We start from the raw sequence: 22140 nt of genomic DNA, 5'->3' as shown, positions 1-22140 counted from the left end.
CTTCTCTTATCTCTCTCTCTCTCTCTCTCTCTCTCTCTCTCTCTCTCTCTCTCTCTCTCTCTCTCTCTCTCTCTCTCTCTCTCTCTCTCTCTCTCTCTCTCTCTCTCTCTCTCTCTCTCTCTCTCTCTCTCTCTCTCTCTCTCTCTCTCTCCCCTCCTGGAGGACCTGAGCCCTAGGACCATGCCTGGCCTGACGACTCTTGGCTGTCCCCATCCCCAGTCCTCTTGACTGTCCCCGTCCCCAGTCCTCTTGGCTGTCCCCGTCCCCAGTCCTCTTGACTGTCCCCGTCCCCAGTCCTCTTGGCTGTCCCCGTCCCCAGTCCTCTTGGCTGTCCCCATCCCCAGTCCTCTTGACTGTCCCCGTCCCCAGTCCTCTTGACTGTCCCCGTCCCCAGTCCTCTTGACTGTCCCCGTCCCCAGTCCTCTTGGCTGTCCCCGTCCCCAGTCCTCATGGCTGTCCCCGTCCCCAGTCCTCTTGGCTGTCTCCGTCCCCAGTTAGTAGTCGTGCTACTAACCCAGTTTCTGCTGTTCTGCCTGCAGCTATGGAACTGGAACTGCTGTTTTCGAACCCCCTCCCTCCCTGCCGCACCTGCTGTCTCGACCTCTGAATGCTCGGCTATGAAAATCCACCTGACATTTCCTCCTGAGGTGCTGACCCGTTGCACCCTCTATAACCACTATGATTATTACTGGTTGTACTCTTATAATCTCCACCCAGCACAGTCGGAAGAGGACTGGTCACCGCTCAGAGCCTGGTTCCTCTCTAGGTTTCTTCCTAGGTTCCTGCATTTCTAGGGAGTTTTCTACATCTGCATTGCTTGCTTTTTGTGGTTTTAGCTGGGTTTCTGTATAAGCACTTTGCAACATCTGCTGATGCAAAAAGGACTTTATAAATACATTTGATTGATTGATTGATTGATTTATGTCTTGGCAGCCTGATGACCTAACAGCCTGATGACCTGACAGCCTGATGACCTGACAGCCTGATGACCTGACAGCCTGATGACCTGACAGCCAGATGACCTGACAGCCTGATGACCTGACAGCCTGATGACCTGACAGCCTGATGACCTGACAGCCTGATGACCTGACAGCTTGATGACCTGACAGCCTGATGACCTGACAGCCTGATGACCTGACAGCCTGATGACCTGACAGCCAGATGACCTGACAGCTTGATGACCTGACAGCCTGATGACCTGACAGCCAGATGACCTGACAGCCAGATGACCTGACAGCCTGATGACCTGACAGCCTGATGACCTGACAGCCAGATGACCTGACAGCCAGATGACCTGACAGCCAGATGACCTGACAGCCAGATGACCTGACAGCCTGATGACCTGACAGCCAGATGACCTGACAGCTTGATGACCTGACAGCCTGATGACCTGACAGCCAGATGACCTGACAGCCTGATGACCTGACAGCCTGATGACCTGACAGCCAGATGACCTGACAGCCTGATGACCTGACAGCCAGATGACCTGACAGCCTGATGACCTGACAGCCAGATGACCTGACAGCCTGATGACCTGACAGCCAGATGACCTGACAGCCTGACCTGAGCCTGATGACCTGACAGCCAGATGACCTGACAGCCTGATGACCTGACAGCCTGATGACCTGACAGCCTGATGACCTGACAGCCTGATGACCTGACAGCCTGATGACCTGACAGCCAGATGACCTGACAGCCTGATGACCTGACAGCCTGATGACCTGACAGCCTGATGACCTGACAGCTTGATGACCTGACAGCCTGATGACCTGACAGCCAGATGACCTGACAGCCAGATGACCTGACAGCCTGATGACCTGACAGCCTGATGACCTGACAGCCAGATGACCTGACAGCCTGATGACCTGACAGCCTGATGACCTGACAGCCTGATGACCTGACAGCCTGATGACCTGACAGCCAGATGACCTGACAGCCAGATGACCTGACAGCCAGATGACCTGACAGCCTGATGACCTGACAGCCAGATGACCTGACAGCCAGATGACCTGACAGCCTGATGACCTGACAGCCTGATGACCTGACAGCCTGATGACCTGACAGCCAGATGAGAGTGGAAACTGTTGTTTGTGGAAAGAAGTAACTATTGCGTAACATACAACCCTGTCACATGTAAGATGAGGCAGTGGCAAAGATTGTTGATTTGAGAGAACATGCTTTGGTTTAGATTAGAAGGTGGGGAATATGAGAGATAGAACAGAGTACAGAATTTACTTGTGGTTGATTTACTTTCCTGCATCGAGTCACACCCAGACAACATGTAGAAACCCAAAATGCATATGCACTCACAAACTCCCTCACCCCCTCCATACTCACTCACTCACCAACATACAGTGTTAACACTCTGTGTTTTTCCTCCCTGCCTCCCTCCCTCCCTCCTCATTCCATCCCGCCCTCCCCTCTGACCTACATCCAGCATCAGAGTGGTGGTTATGTAACTCTGGGTTGTGTTATTCACGACAGGCTCAGACCCAGACCCATTGCATTGGCTTCACTTCGCGAGGGGTGGATCTCTATACACTCTGCAGTCACACACACACACACACACACACACACACACACACACACACACACACACACACACACACACACACACACACACACACACACACACACACACACACACACACACACACACACACACACACACACACACACACACACACACACACACACACACACACACACACACACACACACACACACACACACACAACCTACAGTCAGCTGCACTGTGTTCTACGGTATTAAACTGTATTTCCAGACAGGAAGTTGGGTAGACCGGGAGCCCAGAAACCACACCAGGGCCACTAATGCTATATTATAGGCTACTGTACACCTGTGTGTGTGTGTGTGTGTGTGTGTGTGTGTGTGTGTGTGTGTGTGTGTGTGTGTGTGTGTGTGTGTGTGTGTGTGTGTGTGTGTGTGTGTGTGTGTGTGTGTGTGTGTGTGTGTGTGTGTGTGAGAGAGAGAGAGAGAGTATAAGAGAATAGCAGAATAGAATCTTCTAGTGCTGCGTATCCCAGGGTAACAGGGCGGGACACTGGTAGGCCTATTACCTTATTTCCTGCTACTGGTCATGGCAAACATTTCAAATCCCACCTGTGACTGTTCTACACAGGTTACTGTTTTTTGTCATGAATCTTGTTCTGGAGGCAGCTCTGCAGAGTGGTCACTAGCTGGCACAGCCACAAAATCTGATTTTAAATCTAACCGTAACCACACTGTTAACCCTAATGCTTAACTCTAACTTTAAATTAAGACCAAAAAGCAAAAAATAATCAGTTGCAAAGTCAAAATTGTCTATCTAATGGGAAATTGCTCAGTTCTTACTCCAGGACAAGACTCATGACAATAAACGTCAACCTGCCTGTTCTACAATGATGACATGTCTTTGCACCAAAATGGTGGCACTCCTTACTACCTTTTGCCCCTTAGCCTCAAACCGCTCAAATGTCTTTCCTTCAAGCCTAATCAAAACGTGCACAAGCTTATCAGATGGTGTCAGTGTGAACATCAAAGACTCCCACGTCTTGTTTTGCTTTTACTTCAGCTGAAGTTACGTCAGTAACAATAGCAGGAAGTCAACAAGGTCTGTGGCCTCCAGCATTAGGTAGTTTCACCCATAGTGATCTGTCTATGTACAATGTGAGGAGGCCGTGTTTAATAGGGGTTCAGTCACTGATGTGTGTGCGTGCGTGTGCGTGTGCGCGCATGTGTGCGTGTGCGTGTGTGTGTGTGTGTGTGCGTGTGCGTGTGCGTGTGCGCGTGCTGCTTTGATGAGTTTGTCCGAGTTGACACTGCAGAGGCATGTGACGTAACCTCCCTCCCTCTCCACTCCTCACTCTGAATTCCCCTTCTCTTCCCTCAACCCTCATCCTCCTCTCTGCCCCTCCCTAATGACCTACTTTTCCATTGAGCTGCTTTCGCAAGCTTCTGCATACTACAGCTTTAGAAAAAAAGGGTTGAAAAAAAGAGGGGGAGCGATGGGGGGGAAAGAGGGAGAGAGAAGGGAAGTGAACCGGTAGAGTCTATCTATACTTACATACACAAAGCGCTGCGGTTTTCTACGGAATGTCACCATGACTACATCCCAAACGGCACTCTATTTCCTATATAGTGCACTACTTTTGACCAGAAATATATGGACTATATAGGGAATAGGATACCATTTGGGACATAGCCTTGCTATGACTGACTGGCAGCCGTGGCAACGTCTATAAGCCCAGCCAGAGGGGAAATGTACAAGCTAGGATAGAGCCCATAGCTGTCTGGTAACTAATCACCAGCAACAGGGTGTCTGTGTTCCTGAACTGATGCACAGAACACCATTAAGTCTTAATCTCTCTACTATATCTATAGATTAACTGATAGAAGATGGAGGGATGTTATTCTTTTTATTACAGGAAATGAATGGTTAATGATTGTGGTGGTTAGGTTGTGGTGGTTAGGTTGTGGTGGTTAGGTTGTGGTGGTTAGTCAGTGACTTGCATTTACATGTTTGCTTATTACTTAATGATTTGATGATTGTAATTATGTTCGAGGCTTGTTATAGAATGTAATATGTAAAACACCTTTTAGGGTATATATTACCATACTCCCAATAGATTGATTATAAATTGACTTGTGAATGGCACTTGGAGTGTTTCATTTATATTATTTCAAGTAATGAATGATGAATAACAGAACCTATAAATACTAGCTAGTCACTGTTATTCTCATCATGTTAGAATATTTTGAAATATTACCACGGCAACAAAGTGACTTGTGGCTTTTGACAATGTTTGATTGATATTATTGTACATCATTTACTGATTACTGACTCATAATTGCTAACAGTCTATTTATAACGTGTATCACGTAACCATACTGTGAAATATCATCTTGTTCCTGACATCCCAGTGAAAGGAAGCGCTTGTGCCATTTCTTACATCGACAGCATGTTCCAACTGAGGTGCCAACCGACTCAAATTCCTCTAGAGGCATTTTTTTTCTTCCAAGCTGTTATATAATTTGTTATCCGCGCCGTGGTGGGGTGCATTCTGGGACGGATCCCAGTCGGTCACGTAAAAGCCGTTACTGTTTCAGAGCTAGTGACCCTTGACGATCGTATACAACAAATCTAATCATGATGTAACAGGGGGTAAAAAAATCTACACCTACCCTACATACTGTACAGTATATACACCACATATACCTCATACACCACATACACCACATATGTATGTATGTGGTGTATATACTGTGCATTATATAGGGTGGATGTGTATAAGTAGGTGTAGATATATAGGACTTTACTAGACATATTAGTTTTTATCAAGAGACATACCTTTTACAGTATAGCATCTATGCTGTTACATAACCTGACCTGAGACCAATGAGTTTACAGTAATAACTCCTGATTACAGGGCTCTGTGGACAGTCTCATTCTGTAGATGTATTTCTTTACAAAGAGACACAGCTTTATATTATAGCTGATTCAGTGATTATAAATATAAACTGTGACAAATTTATTCTCTCATGAGATGAATTGTGTGGATATTTCCTAAACCTACTGTAAAAATATATATTATGTAACTTTGTAAGATGTGTGAATTACATGTAGCAGCCCTTTCCTGCAGTCAAATGACCATAGTGGCCTCATGGGTGGAAAGTTATTCATATTTTTCATCATTCATAAACATTATTTTTTAAACGCAGCCGACAATCCGGTGTTTCTACATCAAACGGTTTTGTTATGTTTCAGTCTTCTGTGATGTGTAATATTGGGATGCAAACTCCAAATGTAATACATTTCAACTGTGTGTCTGACATGGTACAGATGTCTTCTTGTTTTTGAGCCCATAACCATGTGTGCGAGGTGTGTACTTTTGTTTCAAGAAAAGAAACACCATGTGTGACCCTGATTTAACCCACTGCAGTAAAAGGTTCATCTATTTAGAGACAAGCTTTATACTATTTCCAAATGAGTTTACATGGATATTTCCATAACAGGAAGCCTGGGCCTATAGTGTACTACATTATAACTGTGTTAGGCATATTAGTTTACATGGATATTTCCATAACAGGAAGCCTGGGCCTATAGTGTACTACATTATAACTGTGTTAGGCATATTAGTTTACATGGATATTTCCATAACAGGAAGCCTGGGCCTATAGTGTACTACATTATAACTGTGTTAGGCATATTAGTTTACATGGATATTTCCATAACAGGAAGCCTGGGCCTATAGTGCTACATTATAACTGTGTTAGGCATATTAGTTTACATGGATATTTCCATAACAGGAAGCCTGGGCCTATAGTGTACTACATTATAACTGTGTTAGGCATATTAGTTTACATGGATATTTCCATAACAGGAAGCCTGGGCCTATAGTGTACTACATTATAACTGTGTTAGGCATGGATATTATTAGATATTTTAACAGGAAGCCTGGGCCTATAGTGTACTACATTATAACTGTGTTAGGCATATTAGTTTACATGGATATTTCCATAACAGGAAGCCTGGGGCATTATAACTGTGTTAGGCATATTAGTTTATAGAGTTGTACTACATTATAACTGTGTTAGGCATATTAGTTTACATGGATATTTCCATAACAGGAAGCCTGGGCCTATAGTGTACTACATTATAACTGTGTTAGGCATATTAGTTTACATGGATATTTCCATAACAGGAAGCCTGGGCCTATAGTGTACTACATTATAACTGTGTTAGGCATATTAGTTTACATGGATATTTCCATAACAGGAAGCCTGGGCCTATAGTGTACTACATTATAACTGTGTTAGGCATATTAGTTTACATGGATATTTCCATAACAGGAAGCCTGGGCCTATAGTGTACTACATTATAACTGTGTTAGGCATATTAGTTTATCAAGAGACAGATGACACACTGTAGCCACACTATTATATAAACTGAACCCAAAAGTTTTCTGCAAAATGTTGAGGAGCAAAAGCCTCTCACCCATTATGTGATTACTGACTAGAGTGTGAGAGTGTGTAGTAGCTTAGTGTGTGTTTATTTGTTGTACTCAGGACTCTGCCGCCCGGCGGCTTGTGTGTGTGTGTGTCCGTTGGTGGAGTTTAGAGTTTATGACATGAGTAAGTAGGTCACCACGGTTACGTCATGGATGTTAGATTCCGGTGCCCTAACTGGCATGGCCGTTGGGACACTGTGTGTGTGTGTGTGTGTGTGTGTGTGTGTGTGTGTGTGTGTGTGTGTGTGTGTGTGTGTGTGTGTGTGTGTGTGTGTGTGTGTGTGTGTGTGTGTGTGTGTGTGTGTGTGTGTGTGTGTGTGTGTGTGTGTGTGTGTGTGTGTGTGTGTGTGTGTGTGTGTATTTCTGGCCATTGGGACACAGTGTGCTTGTGTGTCACACCGATGCTCCTCACATTACTATTAATCCTCTTTGCCAGGAAAGATGGGAGGGAGGAAGGAGAGGAACGAAGGAGAGGAGATGGGGAACACTAGAATACTGAAGCTATTTGTGTTTGTATCTGTGTAGAGTTTGACGGCCTTGTTTTAAAAGTTTTGTTCGGTACAGTACTGGACGAAGGGAGGAAGGGACAGAGGAGAAGAGGGGAGGAACACTAAAATACTGAAGATATTTATGTTGCAGAGTTGTAGCTGTGTTTACAGGAGTAATGATCAGTGTGTTCTGTGCTAAGATGTGTCCTGTAATAAATCATATTTTGGGGAGTTTTCTACATGCTTATGTTTTATATGTCATATAATATATGTCTACTTTTAAACTGCATAAGTCATCTGCCAACTTGATTTAAATATTTTTTCCCCCTCAACAAATCTAATCATGATGTAACAGGGGGTAAAAAAATCTGGAACGGTGTTCCATTTATGACCATTTTATCATGTGTGTGAATTATGTTTCACCATTAGACCAGAAAGAGCACAACAAAAGTTAAAGAAAATCACACGAAAGAATACTTTTAATTTATGTTTTTTCAACATCCTTTTATTTTTCAATGTTTTCAATCTTTCAACAATCAGAATGAGTTGTTGTCATTATAACCATTGCATTACCCATTTCTGGAAAATCCATTTCCTTAACCATCCGGCAAACCACAAACGTTGAACAATATCACAGAGTACAAATGTCAAGGGATCGGGACATGGGTAAAATACATACATTACAGTATCACAACCAGGAAGATACAAGGGGACGGAAAAAACACACAATAACCCCCCAAAAGAACTGAATCAAATAGAAAATAATAATCAAATAATAATAATAACAGTATCCAAGAGAGATAGAGAACTATACATTTATACAGAACGGCCAGTAGGCAGGCACGTGGATGTGAGACGTTTAACTAGTACAGCCTGTATGATCCACAGCTGATAAAGCAACTCAATGTAAAGGCCAAGATTGGGGCACCTTTGAGTGAGAAGAGAGTCGTTTCCCCCATTGCTTCTCAAGTGCAATTACTACTTGATTCCTATGATCAGTCTAAGTCTAATGAATTGAGAATTTGTTGCGCTCTGGATTGCAATGTGCTTTTGTATTCATGGTTTTACCATTCAAAACATGTAGTGTGTAGTCTTGTGATATGTTCAGGGGCTTTCTGTGTGTGTGTGTGTGTGTGTGTGTGTGTGTGTGTGTGTGTGTGTGTGTGTGTGTGTGTGTGTGTGTGTGTGTGTGTGTCAGTGTGTGTGTGTGTGTGTGTGTGTGTGTGTGTGTGTGTGTGTGTGTGTGTGTGTGTGTGTGTGTGTGTGTGTAAGAGGTCAGTAAAAGGTCAATTGATGGTAAGTTGTTCCAGGCATTTGCTAGTGACATGGAATCTAAAAGAAAGAGTTTCTTGCAGCGGTGGTTCATGCAGACATTTTTTAAGAAAACAACTTGAGGCATTTCATTGACATTGAGAACGGACTGTACAAAAACTTTCTCACAAGGACAAACTGATAGCTTCTCCTTTTCTACTTCCATTTCTCCTTTTTATTTTTTGTTGTTTTTCATTTTTTTCTTTGGAAAATATATTTAAATATATGTACATTTTATATATCACAGTTATTTACAATCCAAGTGCTTGAAAAATGATTAGGTGTCCTATTCTGCATAAAGCTGGGATAGGTGTTTAGGGAGTAATGGAAACTGGTACAGCTGTTTTGTTGGTGGGGAGGAAGAATGGAACTCATTGTCAGGGGGGTTGGACGTGTTTCTTTGGTCATGGGAATGTTCCCAGAATGCCTTACCACCCACAAAGCAATTGGCCACTTGAGAGTTCAAACCAGAGCCTGAAAACAGCCTTCCATTTTAACGTTCATTCTAACCTTCCATTGTGATGTGATTGTTTGTCTTTTCCCGAAGGAAAGAAAATGTGAGTTCCATCCATTCCATTCCCCTCATTCTTTTCACTCCACCACATTTGCTGAACCAATAAGTGATCTATTATTATCATTGTTCATGGATTGGATAAATGGATGGGAGTGAGGGAAGGGTCCATATAAAAACATGGCGACACAGTGAACCAAGTCTTTTGAATCTGTCTGTGGTGATTGTGAACATCACTTTGACTGTCCTTGTTATTATTATCATCATCGAAGAGGAGTGTCTGTTGGCATAGTGGTAGGTGAAAAGGAGCGAGACACCTGATGATGAAGCAAAACTGAGGTTGGTTGTTGGTCGCAGTATCTCAAAGAGTCTTTGGTGCTCCCTTATTCACACCTCTTATTCTTCCTCCCTGCGCTGGATCCCTTTTTGCATTCCTTCCACACCTCCTCTCTTTCTCTTGCTTCCCTCTGCTAGCAGAATTCTGACTCGTTCCCTGCCTCTTTGTTTTCCCCACTGCTGTGGCCGCCATGTTGGTGGTTGCTAGGCAGGGCCAGGTAGGGATGCTGGGGATGAGAGGGCGGGGGGGATGTGGAGGAGGCGGGGCTTCTGTTTGGCACCTCCCCCTGATTGGACAGCGCTCTGTATTTCAGGCGGAGCTTGTGGGGCAGGTAGGTGGCCTGATCGTCTCCACTCTGACTCTGTGGCACCGACATCTGTGATGTCGCCCTCTGGTTGTAGCTTCCGACCTCGGAAGAGGAAGATGATGGTGACTCGTCATCGCTAGTGGAACCACCTTCTTTGTCTGAGCTCCTTTGCTCACCATCACTGGACGAAGTGTCTTTCCCAGAGTGGGACTCTGTGTAGAATCCCACTCCGGCCCTGGGGCCGCCCTCGTAAGTGAGCACTGGGGGCTCCTCCTCATCCAGGGTACTGAGATAGGCGTTGTTGATGTGGTGCTGGTTGGAGGAGTGGCTCGACATGTTGCCTTCTTCTCTACTGTGGTGGAGGAGCTCTGGGGCGAATCCTTCCTTGTGGCCGCCATCTTGGGTCTGATAAGGGCTGTACTGGCTTCTCTGTGTCTCCTGATGTCTTTGCTGCTCCTCTCGGGCTCGGTACCTCTGGACCTCCTCTGTGATGGTCTCTGTGTTCTCAGACTGTCTGCTTTGTTGGACCTGGGACTGTTGTTGTTCCATGTCCTCTGCTTGCCTCTGGTTCTGGCTCTCCATATAGGAGGAGCTGGGGGAGCGGTACATCTGTATCACACTCCTCTGGGCTGGGGCCGCTACCTGCTGGGGTGCCGGGCTGGCAGACTCCTGGCGGGAGTTGTTCTGGTGGTTGTGGTGGAAGTCCATGGCACAGTCGGCCTCTTGGGACCTGTGTTGGTGGCCACCGTTGAAGGAGATCCCAGTGGGGAGACCAGCATCCATGTCAGTGTCGTTGGACTCCATCTTGATCTCATAGCCCATGGGCTCAGGGCTGGAAGAGTCGTCAGACATGCACCCGTCGGAGAGGGATCCTCTTGGAGAGTATTTTGGGAGTGGGGTGTGGCGTTCCCCTCTGGTGGACTGTTCTGCTTCGGATGAGTCAGAGTTCAGCAGAGTGTTACCACAGGCACTGGAGTACCCGCTACTGGAGAAGTAGGGGTTACCAGCACTGGACTGTCCGTTTCCGCTGTTGGAGAGCTGCTGGCTCTTCTCCATGTAGGAAGCAGTGCTGATGAGGCCGAAGCGAAGCTTCAGCTGCAGGAGTTCCGTCTTCAGACGGCTGTTCTCATCATTCAGCGCCATCACACGGTTCTCCAGCACCATGTCGTTCATCCTCCTCTTCTCTCTGGAACGCTTGGCCGCCTCGTTGTTCTTGCGCCGCTTCTCCCAGTAGGAGGCGTCCTTCTTTTCGTCGGAGATGAACTCCCGCTTGCGACGGCTGGACATGCTGTTCTTTGAGCCGCCTTTGGTCTGGCGGCGCGGGACGTCATCGTCACCGGGTCTGGGAGACAGTGGCGGGAGGCTCTCGCTGTAGTTAGAGTATGAGTCTATGTCCAGATCGTTGTTGTTGTTGTTGGGAGATGCAAAGTGAAGATTCAGGCTTTCCATTGTTGAGTCCTTTTGACCAGATTGGTGATCTGGCATTAAGGCCAAATGGAGGTAAGGGAGAGGACGTTCGCTGGAGAGAGAACTTATTTGTATTAGCTTTCTCTTTAAGTCGCAGGATCTGCAAAACACTTGGGGTGATGTATTTGTGCTTCTCTAAGGCTGAACCTCATTGGTTAAATTACGTGACAAAGTTTTGTGAAATGTGAGTTTCAAAGTAGGTTCTTCTGTATTCCTTGAAAGTCTCTAGGATGCAGAAGTGAAGTAGGTCAGTTGGTCCCCTGGAAGACTTTTTCTTGTAGGCTGGGATCGCTCACGAGGAAACACACTATAGAAAGAGAGAGAATAAGAGAGAGAACATTCATTAGTTACCATAAATACTATGCCTTCCCACTGTGACATACATTAGGCATTCAATGTATTTCAATGTTACTGTACAGTGGTGATGATCGAGACAGAACATACAGTCCTAGAAACTCATGATGTGATTAGTTCAGGGTATTCTGGAGTTCACATGACTTCATAACTGCGAATCTGACACTTGATCCAAACTGCAATGGATCTGCCATCACTCACACACTGGCATGTCACCATTTGCTTGTGCCCAGAAAGTATACGAGCTACTATGACATAATCATAACATTATGTAAGAAAATGTTTCATCTTGGATTTGAATCTGAACATTCCTTTTGATCACCTTACACAATCCCTCATACTCAAAAGGACTTTCCTTTGCTAGACCCTTATTGGAGTTCTGTGGGGGACAAGGCGGGGTATTGAGGTGGGCCAGCCTGGGGGTATACAGAGAGGGAGGGTGAGTAAGGCAGCAGCACGACCGGTACCCTTCCCACTCCACTCACAGGAATATAGGTCAACTCTGCTCAGAGGCTGCTAGGCGGAAGGTAGCCTAGTGGTTAGAGCGTTGGGCCAGTAACCGAAAGGTTGCTGGATTGAATCCCCGAGCTGACAAGGTAAAAAAATCTGTCTATCTGCCCCTGAACAAGGCAGTTAACCCACTGTTCCCCGGTAGACTGTCATTGCAAGTAAGAATTTGTTCTTAACTGACTTGCCAAGTTAAATAAAGGTTCAATAAAATAAAACAAATAGGTGGGTTGTGCAGGTAAGGGAGGTTCTGAGCTGCAGTGTCTAAAGCGCTCTCTGTACAGTGTTGTGTAACAGCGCTGCACCAGACAGTCACATAAGAGGGCCAGTCTGACCTAGTGCCAGGGCTGTGGTTACTGAGCGACGGGCATTCAGGGAGGGAGAAAGGGAAGGAGCGCAAACCATCTATGTATCGACCTCTACTAATGTCCCTCTATAACCTTTATCAGTTGACAGGCGGGATATTTTTTTTTATGTAGCTATGAGGTCACATTGGTCTCTTATGGCACAATTGTCTACAATAATCCATCAAAGAGGTCAACTCAAAGAATCACTAACTTGTCACGTATTGTTGTGTCATAACAGTGGGCTGATGTCCTGAAGCTGACATATGACTTGTTATTCAACTGGCTGTGATTCCCCAACGGCACCAGAGGAGAGAGCCAAGGTCTCTTTTCCTTTATAAAATGCCAGCTAGAGAGCCTGCCAGGTATTACACAACCACAGTTAGTTAGTATGTGTCGAGTGCATTCTGTGCCCCTACCGACGGGAAACATTGCTCAACATCCCCTTTTCTCACAAGTCACCAACATCGGTCGGTGGTGTTGCTGCATAAGCAGTTCAGTTGACTCATCGAGATGTTACATAACGTAAATGCGCTAATTCTAGATCTGTTGCGCTGATGATTCAGAGACATTAATTATGCATCACTTAACAGGGCAGTGTGTCCTATCTAGATGTTCTATTTCTCCACTAGAAAAACAGATCTGTGAGGAATCAACATGTTGTTTCAATATGTTGTTTACCTTTATTTAACCAGGCAAGTCAGTTAAGAACACATTCTTATTTTCAATGACGGCCTGGGAACAGTGGGTTAACTGCCTGTTCAGGGGCAGAGCGACAGATTGTCAGCTCGGGGGTTTGAACTCGCAACCTTCCGGTTACTAGTCCAACGCTCTAACCACTAGGCTACCCTGCCGCTTTTTCTGAAGCAACTCCCTGAGCCAACAAGACTGCATCAGTCAAAACATTGACAGAGTCCGTTGCCGTTTGTGATTCTGATAACAGATCAAACAGAGCGCTGAGGTAATCATGGTGGCCTGTTCTGATTGGTTGCTGTCTTATTGATTCAAATTTTAGTCAAACAGGAAAACCTGTAGATCAGTAACAGAAGCTTTTGGTCAGATATTGTTATCTTATCTTATCTCTTTTTCTATAGATTCAAAATTGTTTCTAATGTTAGATATTTAATCTGTTAATTTCTGGTCTTTGCTACCACTATCAGGCTACCACCACTATATCTAACAATAGCTCAAGTAAGACTGAATAAGGTCTGGTTTTATTTTTGGGATCTGATCTAAAGCTGTCTCTACTCCGTCTGTCACTGACACACTAACTGAACTCAGCCCAAGTAGAGTACTTTCTAGCCACTTCATTTGGCTATAGAGCTTGTCTGGGTTACACAACCTGACCTAGTCTCAACCTCTTCATAACAACCTGACCTAGTCTCAACCTCGTCATAACAACCTGACCTAGTCTCAACCTCGTCATAACAACCTGACCTAGTCTCAACCTCGTCATAACAACCTGACCTAGTCTCAACCTCGTCATAACAACCTGACCTGGTATCAACCTCGTCATAACAACCTGACCTAGTCTCAACTTCATAACAATATAGATCTAGTCTCAACCTCATCATAACAACTTGACCTAGCTTCAACCTCATCATAACAATCTACAGTATGACCATTTTATTGCATAATAATACTAGTTTACAGTATATCTTTCTCACAGTGGCAGCTCCCTTCCTCCTTTCCTCATTTGCATAATCTTTTTAGTGGTTACACCTTCCAGGACACATTTCTCTGTCTTCTTTTCACAGTGGGAGACAGCCAAATAGGAATCCCCTCCTGTTTTTTTCTGCTGTCTTTCTCCCAAAGAATCACCACAGCCACCACATGAGCCATCTCTTTCTCTGTCTCGGTTTTGGTTTTCGCCCAGACACAATACTAGAGGGTGTAGTATGTTGTAGAAACAAAGTAGCGAGGGAAAACAGAAAACTAGAATGTCAGGAATGTCACAATGTTTCCACTCATCGATCAAAAGAAGGGAGAGAGAGAGAGAGAGCGCCATTGCGTGTCCCACTGACCTAAAAACGGAGCGCTGCGCATTTTCCTCTACCTCACTGAAATGGTACTGGTACTCCCTGTATATAGCTTCATTCTTGTGTATTTTATTCCTTGTGTTTTTTTTATTACTCTGCATCGTTGGGTAAGGGCTCATAAGTAAGCATTTCATGGTAAAGTTCTATCCGGCGCACGTGACAAATAAATGTGATTTGATTTAAACAGAGCTTGCTCTCTGCTTTTGACTGCGTGCCATAAAATAGGTAAATAGAGCTGGAGAGGGAGGAAAATGGATAGGGGGAGGGATTACAGAGCGCTCTAAAAATAGAGTGATAGAGAAGGGGTATTGGGGAGGAAGGCTGACGAGAAGGGCTTAGATGAATTCAATTGGTGGACACGACATTAAAGGAATTTTACAGACACTGCGGTACGTTGTAAAAAAAAACATTTTTTTTTTAAACTTGAAGAGCCTACGTCAGCAGCGCAAAATCGGATTATAAAACCCCTGGTGATTGATACGCAACACGAATTCCTGGATACTCTATTTGACACCGAGAGGGGTCTCTATGCTACTCTATCTCTATGCAGACGATACGTAGCATGCATTAGATACTTTAAAAAATAAGCATTGACGTCAGAAGGCACACACCCATGTTCCATGTCAAAATCCGACATAACATATTTCATAGAGCTGTAAGGACCGGGCTGATGTGCTAGTGTTCTGAATGTCATTGTGACAAGTTGACAAAGCAGAGCTTGCCTAATGCTGAAATATTAGCCACACCTACAGGTCACACACTGGAGGTCAGAGTGAGTACATTTTAGAGGTTGAATTCTCTCTGTAATATTGAGGTAAATACTGGATGCTAAAGCCAAATTATCATTCCAAAGGGATAATACAAAGAAAAAAGCATTGAAGATTTTCAAAAGCCAGAATCTCCCTCGCTTCCCACACAATTATCAAGCTGTAGGAATGACTCACTCACAGATAGGATTTCACCACCAGCGAGTTTAGCTGGAGGGAGATGTTAAAGACGGATGGGAAATGTTAGCACAGCCAAAGCCGTACTCAGGCGTTTCACCATCACCTTTGACCCCCCCAAAGGCAAGAGTGAGTAACGCAAAGCATCCCTTTCCCCCTCCATCTCCAAGACATGATGAGCCACCCACATAAATGGACATGTGGTGGAGAGGCCGGTCAGGGCGCCTCCATTTTAGGTTCTGGCTTTGTCTTCTAAGAAAAGGCACCTAGAATCTAGGGAGACATTCCAGGTCAACTCTGAGTTCTATATAAGCATGTCGTCCTCTCTGTCACATGGGCTTGGGGATTAGGCTACCCCCCCTTGTTTTCCATCTGCAACTAGGGAAATGCACTTTATTTATGTTACATTTTCCTTATCAATGTTCTTATCAATGTCCATTTAGGATGTACTTATCGTCATTTGAATAGGCCAATACGTTCCAACTGACCAATATAGATGGCACCAAACCTGTGCCAAACATCTCTAATCCCTCTACAACTTCCTACCCATAAAGAGCTGTAATACTGCAACATGGACTTCAGCTCTCCATTCACTTGCAATAAAATGAGGGGTGTTGTTTGCTAGGTGTAAGTCCAAGCATCCTTCAAGGTTATAGCCTAGATTAAAGTACCCTAAAAGTGACTTCACTATCGCGCAGCCAAAGTGTTCAGCTGCTTCAGATTCCACAGAGGCTAATTCTAAGAGTGTCAGGAGTCAGCTAAGTACTACGAGCCCCCAACACGTTTGCCTTCTAGTCTTTTTTTTATATATGGCCAGCTTGTACCAGGTAGGGACACACTTAATCAGAATTCGCTCAAAGAGGCTGTGTGGCAAAGCCAAAGAAACACCCTCCTGATTATGTTTCATGTCACAGTGAACTGAGTTGCAGACCAAAATGTAGCTCTGAGTCTTTCCACACATCCTGCTTTCCTCCAGTCAGAGTTAGACTGGTTTGACCAATATTCACATTGGGAAAGAAAGGCTGTTCTGTAAACAGACCAACTGGCAGCAGCCTAAAAGGCTCGGTGACTGCAGCTCTGCCGACGGAGGGGTTTCCCTCTATTGCATCATGTCTTGGAGTTGGACAACTCAACACACACAAGCCCTGTTTTGGGTTATTATCTTAATTATGCAATAGAACTCGTCCCATTAAGATCCCATGGGAACAGGCAACTTTATAGACTGGCAGAAAATACCGGAATTATACCACCTGGTATAATTGGTGTAATTACACCTGCATAGGATGTGAGTGTTTTGTTTGAGTACAGATTTCGCAAGAAATATATAAATAGCAAATATAGTTGTACTGACTGGGAGATGACTGTAACGCATTCTGCTTAGGCTATGGGAAATCATGTACAGGCTAGTGTTAAACATTAAACATATGGCTGGTGAAAACCTCAGGGCACAAGTCTCGATTGGCAACACCTGCTTTTACTTTGCAACAGGTCAATTAAATACAAATACCTCTAGATTTTAAAAAATGGAGAAAAAAATGAAAAAAGAAATACATGTGATATTTCTAATTGTTAAATATCAGGGCACATGCATGCAGATCTTTGTCTATGAATTCATTCTGCAAACTTTCCCCCAGCCCTCATGAAAGACCACGATTCTATTCATTCTCCCCCTCTCATTCTACTGCGTAGCTTACTAGTGCATAGCTATTATGTCATATGCCATACCACCCCTCAGCCCCCCTCAAAATAACTCTATGGACTGCTTATAGATGTGTAATAACATGATTATAACTATCCTTTGTGCCAAAATTCCATGACATCTAGTTTTGACCAAATATTTACCACATAAAATGACTAATGGCATAGAATGGATGCAAACGCAAGACTTACACCTAGTAATCGCTCTTGTTCCAAGTTGCAGAGAAAAGCTACATGTGACGGCCGAACATCCTCGACAGGCACATGGAATGCCTGAGGGTCTGACTTACAACACGACAAAAGGAGGTCACCGATAGGAACCAAATCAATAATGACGAACTTGCCTGCACCAATAGACAATTTATTGCACTGAAATAAAAAAGAATGTTCTATTCGTTTTCAGTATACTTTGCCTATAATTAACCTACCTGTATATTATTAGACTTATCAAGGCTATTAATGACAACTTCATAAATAAAATATAGGTCACACACCTGCTATTTAGATTTAGCAACATGTCAATAAAACAAATATTTTTAAGTAAAGAAATAAAAAACGTGTTTTAAACTACAATAACTCCAGACAATGTTCTTCACAGCAAGAGGCCACCCCCCAAAACGGTTTGATTTTCCAATCTATTGCACAGTGGATTTACTACCCATCCATTGAACAAATACCATGAGGGAAAAAACGCCCGACCTGACATTGAGCGCATTGAGCAATGTGAATCCGCTTCTCTTTACAACAACATCCACCACTTTACAATACAGTGCCTTGATTAAAACTGAGAATGTTCTAAGCTTGAGAAATATACAGTATGATGAATAATTGGGAAAGGGAACTGGTTTAAAATAAACCACAATGACTACAAATAAGTCAAAGTCACATACAGTGGCTGTCTACCGGTAGGGGCGAGTCGCCCGCATGTGAACAATACCCATACCTAAAAGCATAATGAGAATCTGAATCCGCAACAGTGTTGCACTTTTAAACAAATATCAAATTCTAAATAATTTGTTATCCAGCATTCAAACCAATCGAACATTTCCGCACAGAATTAAGCACATCAATAGGACTCCAACGCACCTTTTGCGAACAAGTGACGTGTCTCCAGCAAAAAATGCACAATGCCGGACACAAAGCAATCGCTTTCCGCAGTTGAAGTTGGCTCGTATCCTCTATTTCTTTCAACAGAAATGGTCAAATAGCTAGATGTTTCATTTGTCTGAGAGAATTAAAAAAGCGCTCGGGAGCAGCTCTAGCTCCTCTTACTTGCTCTGAGGTCAGTCTGTCTGGTTGTAGCTTACTAGAAGCAGTGTCTCCCCCTTTTGCATTGAGTCCCGACTGTTATGTTGGGCGCTTGCTCCAGTTTCTCTCCCTCTCCCCTCTAGAATGTGTGTTAGTGGGTCAGTGGTTGCGTAACAGCTCATAGGCTGCCTCGTCACGTCTTTTTTGTTGGCGCGCGCGCTCCCTGTTTGCACCCACGGTACTGATCCCTATTGCTTCGACCTGATGCAACACAATTTGGCAGGACCGGGCCACCGGACTAGTAGTATCTGAATTGACTAGCGCCAGACAGAATCAGAATGAGATTTCGGGCAAAGATTTGGTTAGGTTGCCCAAAGGGCGAGGTGAAGACAAATAGCCTAAAGCTTGTTTAGCCTACCTGTGCGTGTGTATGTACACGTTTTATTATACTTGTAAGTACCAGAAGTCCTTATAAGAATAGTAAACCAACAAAAATTCAGAGAAGTGAGGCCATTTTGCTTTACTTGCAAAAAAATGATTTTAGGTTTAGGGTTTAAAGTTAGAATTAGGGTTGGGCAAAGGCTGGCTTTTTCAAGCAGAAATTTGCATCCTGTAGCTCTAACTCCAAAAAGTTTTGGGACACTGTAAAGTCCATGGAGAACAAGAGCACCTCCTCCCAGCTGCCCGCTGCACTGAGGCTAGGTGACACGTCACCATCGATAAATCCATGATAATCGAACATTTCAATAAGCATTTCTCAACGGCTGGCCATGCCTTCCTCCTGGCTACTCTAACCCCGGTCAACAGCCCCCCTACTCGCCCAAGCCTCCCTGCTTCTCCTTCACCCAAATCCAGATAGCAGATGTTCTGAAAGAGCTGCAAATCCTGGACCCGTACAAATCAGCTAGGCTAGTCAACCTGGACCCTCTCTTTCTAAAAGTAACCGCTGCCATTGTTGCAACCCCTATTACCAGCCTGTTCAACCTCTCTTTCGTAACGTCCGAGATCCCTAAAGATTGGAAAGCTGCCGCAGTCATCCCTCTCTTCAAAGGGGGTGACACCCTAGACCCAAACTGTTACAGACCTATATCCATCCTGCCCTGCCTATCTAAAGTCTTCGAAAGCCAAGTTAATAAAGAGATCACTGACCATTTTGAATACCACCCTACCTTCTCCACTGTGCAGTCCGGTTTCCGAGCCGGTCACGGATGCACCTCAGCCACACTCAAGGTACTAAATGATATCATAACCGCCATCGATAAAAGACAGTACTGTGCAGCCGTCTTCATCGACCTGGCCAAGGCTTTCGACTCTGTCAATCACCGCATTCTTATCGGCAGACTCAATAGCCTTGGTTTTTCGAATGACTGCCTCGCCTGATTCACCAACTACTTTGCAGACAGAGTTCAGTGTGTCAAATCAGAGGGCATGTTGCCCGAACCTCTGGCCGTCTCTGTGGGGGTACCACAGGGTTCAATTCTCGGGCCGACTCTTTTCTCTTGTATATATCAATGATTTAGCTCTTGCTGCAGGCGATTCCTTGATCCACCTCTACGGAGACGACACCATTCTGTATACTTCTAGCCCTTCCTTGGACACTGTGCTATCTAACCTCCAAACGAGCTTCAATGCCATACAACACTCCTTCTGTGGCCTCCAACTGCTCCTAAATGCTCGTAAAACCAAATGCATGCTTTTCAACTGTTTGCTGCCCGCACCTGCCCGCCCGACTAGCATCACCACCCTGGACAGTTCCGACCTAGAATATGTGGACAACTATAAATACCTAGGTGTCTGGTTAGACTGTAAACTCTCCTTCCAGACTCATATTAAACATCTCCAATCCAAAATCAAATCTAGAATCGGCTTTCTATTTCGCAACAAAGCCTCCTTCACTCACGCTGCCAAACTTACCCTACCGATCCTTACCAATCCTCGACTTCGGCGATGTCATCTACGAAATAGCTTCCAATACTCTACTCAGGAAACTGAATGCAGTCTATCACAGTGCTATCCGTTTTGTTACCAAATCATCTTATACCACCCACCACTGCGACTTGAATGCTTTAGTCTGCTGGCCCTCGCTACATATTCATCGCCAGACCCACTGGCTCCAGGTCATCTATAAGTCTATGCTAGGTAAAGCTCCGCCTTATCTCAGTTCACTGGTCACGATAACAACACCCACCCGTAGTACACGTTCCAGCAGGTATATCTCACTGGTCATCCCCAATGCCAACACCTCATTTGGCCTCCTTTCCTTCCAGTTCTCTGCTGCCAGTGACTGGAACGAATTGCAGAAATCACTGAAGCTGGAGACTTATATTTCCTTCACCAACTTTAAACATCAGCTATCTGAGCAGCTAACCGATCGCTGCAGCTGTACATAGTCCATTCAATCTACCTACCTCATCCCCATACTGTTTGTATTTTATTTACTTTTCAGCTCTTTTGCACACCAGTATCTCTACTTGCACATCATCATCTGCTCATTTATCACTCCAGTGTTAATCTGATCAATTGTAATTATTTATCCTATGGCCTATATATGCCTACCTCCTCATGCCTTTTGCACACAATGTATATAGACCTTCTTTTTTTCTACTGTGTCATTGACTTGTTTATTGTGTTATTGGCTTGTTTATTGTTTACTCCATGTGTAACTCTGTGTTGTTATCTGTGTCACACTGCTTTGCTTTATCTTGGCCAGGTCGCAGTTGTAAATGAGAACTTGTTCTCAGCTAGCCTACCTGGTTAAATAAAGGTGAAATATATATCTATTTTTTTAAATCAGCCTCATCACACAATTTATTGCACAACTAAAATGACATCACAGTTACAACCTGCTATTAAATTCAAGGTTGCGTTCCAAATGGCACCCTATTCATTCCCTATATAGTGCCAAACGTTTTAACCCATAGGGCTCTGGTCAAAAAAGGTGCACTACATAGGGAACAGGGTGGGTGCATTGGGATGCAGCCTAAGTCATTTTTCATAGCAAAAGCACCCAGGACTGAGAGAGAGATATATTGTATAAGAAAAACAAAGTGTTTATCCCAATTCAGCTCGCTTCAATATACATTCAAACTAAACTCGTCAATCACAATGGGCATGAGTGTTCAAATAAATCACTCTCGATAAAATAATGAGATGAGTCAATAAATCCCTAACTTCGTCCTATTAGGTGATGTGTTACATCTTAAACATGTATAATCCTCAAAATGATGCTTATAGCCATGTCATTAATCTGTTTTTATGTATATGCTTCCCCCCTATTGAAGGTTATATATAGCATCACAAACTTCTACCTTCTTGGATATATACAGTTGAAGTCAGAAGTTTACATACACTTAGGCTGGACTGATTAAAGATCGTTTTTCATCCACTCCCCAAATTTCTTGTTTACAAACTATAGTTTTGGCAAGTCAGTTAGGACATCTACTTTGTCCATGGCACAAGTCATTTTTCTAACAATGGTTTACAGACAGATTATTTCAATTATAATTCACTGTATCACAATTCCAGTGGTTCAGAAGTTTACATACACAAAGTTGACTGTGCCTTTTAAACAGCTT

The 22140-nt window shown here is 44.2% G+C and overlaps 1 protein-coding gene across 2 annotated transcripts; it reads right to left on the bottom strand.

The window, feature by feature from the left end:
* Positions 1-8656: 8656 nt before the first annotated feature.
* nfil3-5 (nuclear factor, interleukin 3 regulated, member 5) lies at positions 8657-18707 on the bottom strand. Of its 2 annotated transcripts, none has more exons than XM_046311408.1 (2): positions 18404-18707; positions 8657-11738 (listed from the first exon to the last, which is right to left on the bottom strand). In XM_046311408.1, exon 2 carries the CDS (start codon positions 11447-11449, stop codon positions 9791-9793), a length of 1659 nt encoding a protein of 552 aa, XP_046167364.1. In that variant the 5' UTR covers positions 11450-11738; positions 18404-18707; the 3' UTR covers positions 8657-9790. The 2 variants fall into 2 exon arrangements, with proteins under 2 accessions (XP_046167364.1, XP_046167365.1); XM_046311409.1 differs by having other exon boundaries at positions 18590-18698.
* Between the last annotated feature and the right edge of the window lie 3433 nt (positions 18708-22140).

This window comes from Oncorhynchus gorbuscha, linkage group LG18, assembly GCF_021184085.1.
Source record: "Oncorhynchus gorbuscha isolate QuinsamMale2020 ecotype Even-year linkage group LG18, OgorEven_v1.0, whole genome shotgun sequence".
Lineage (NCBI taxonomy): Eukaryota > Metazoa > Chordata > Actinopteri > Salmoniformes > Salmonidae > Oncorhynchus > Oncorhynchus gorbuscha.
Note: the sequence above shows the minus strand (reverse complement) of the source record. Positions and strands in the feature narration are given on the sequence as shown.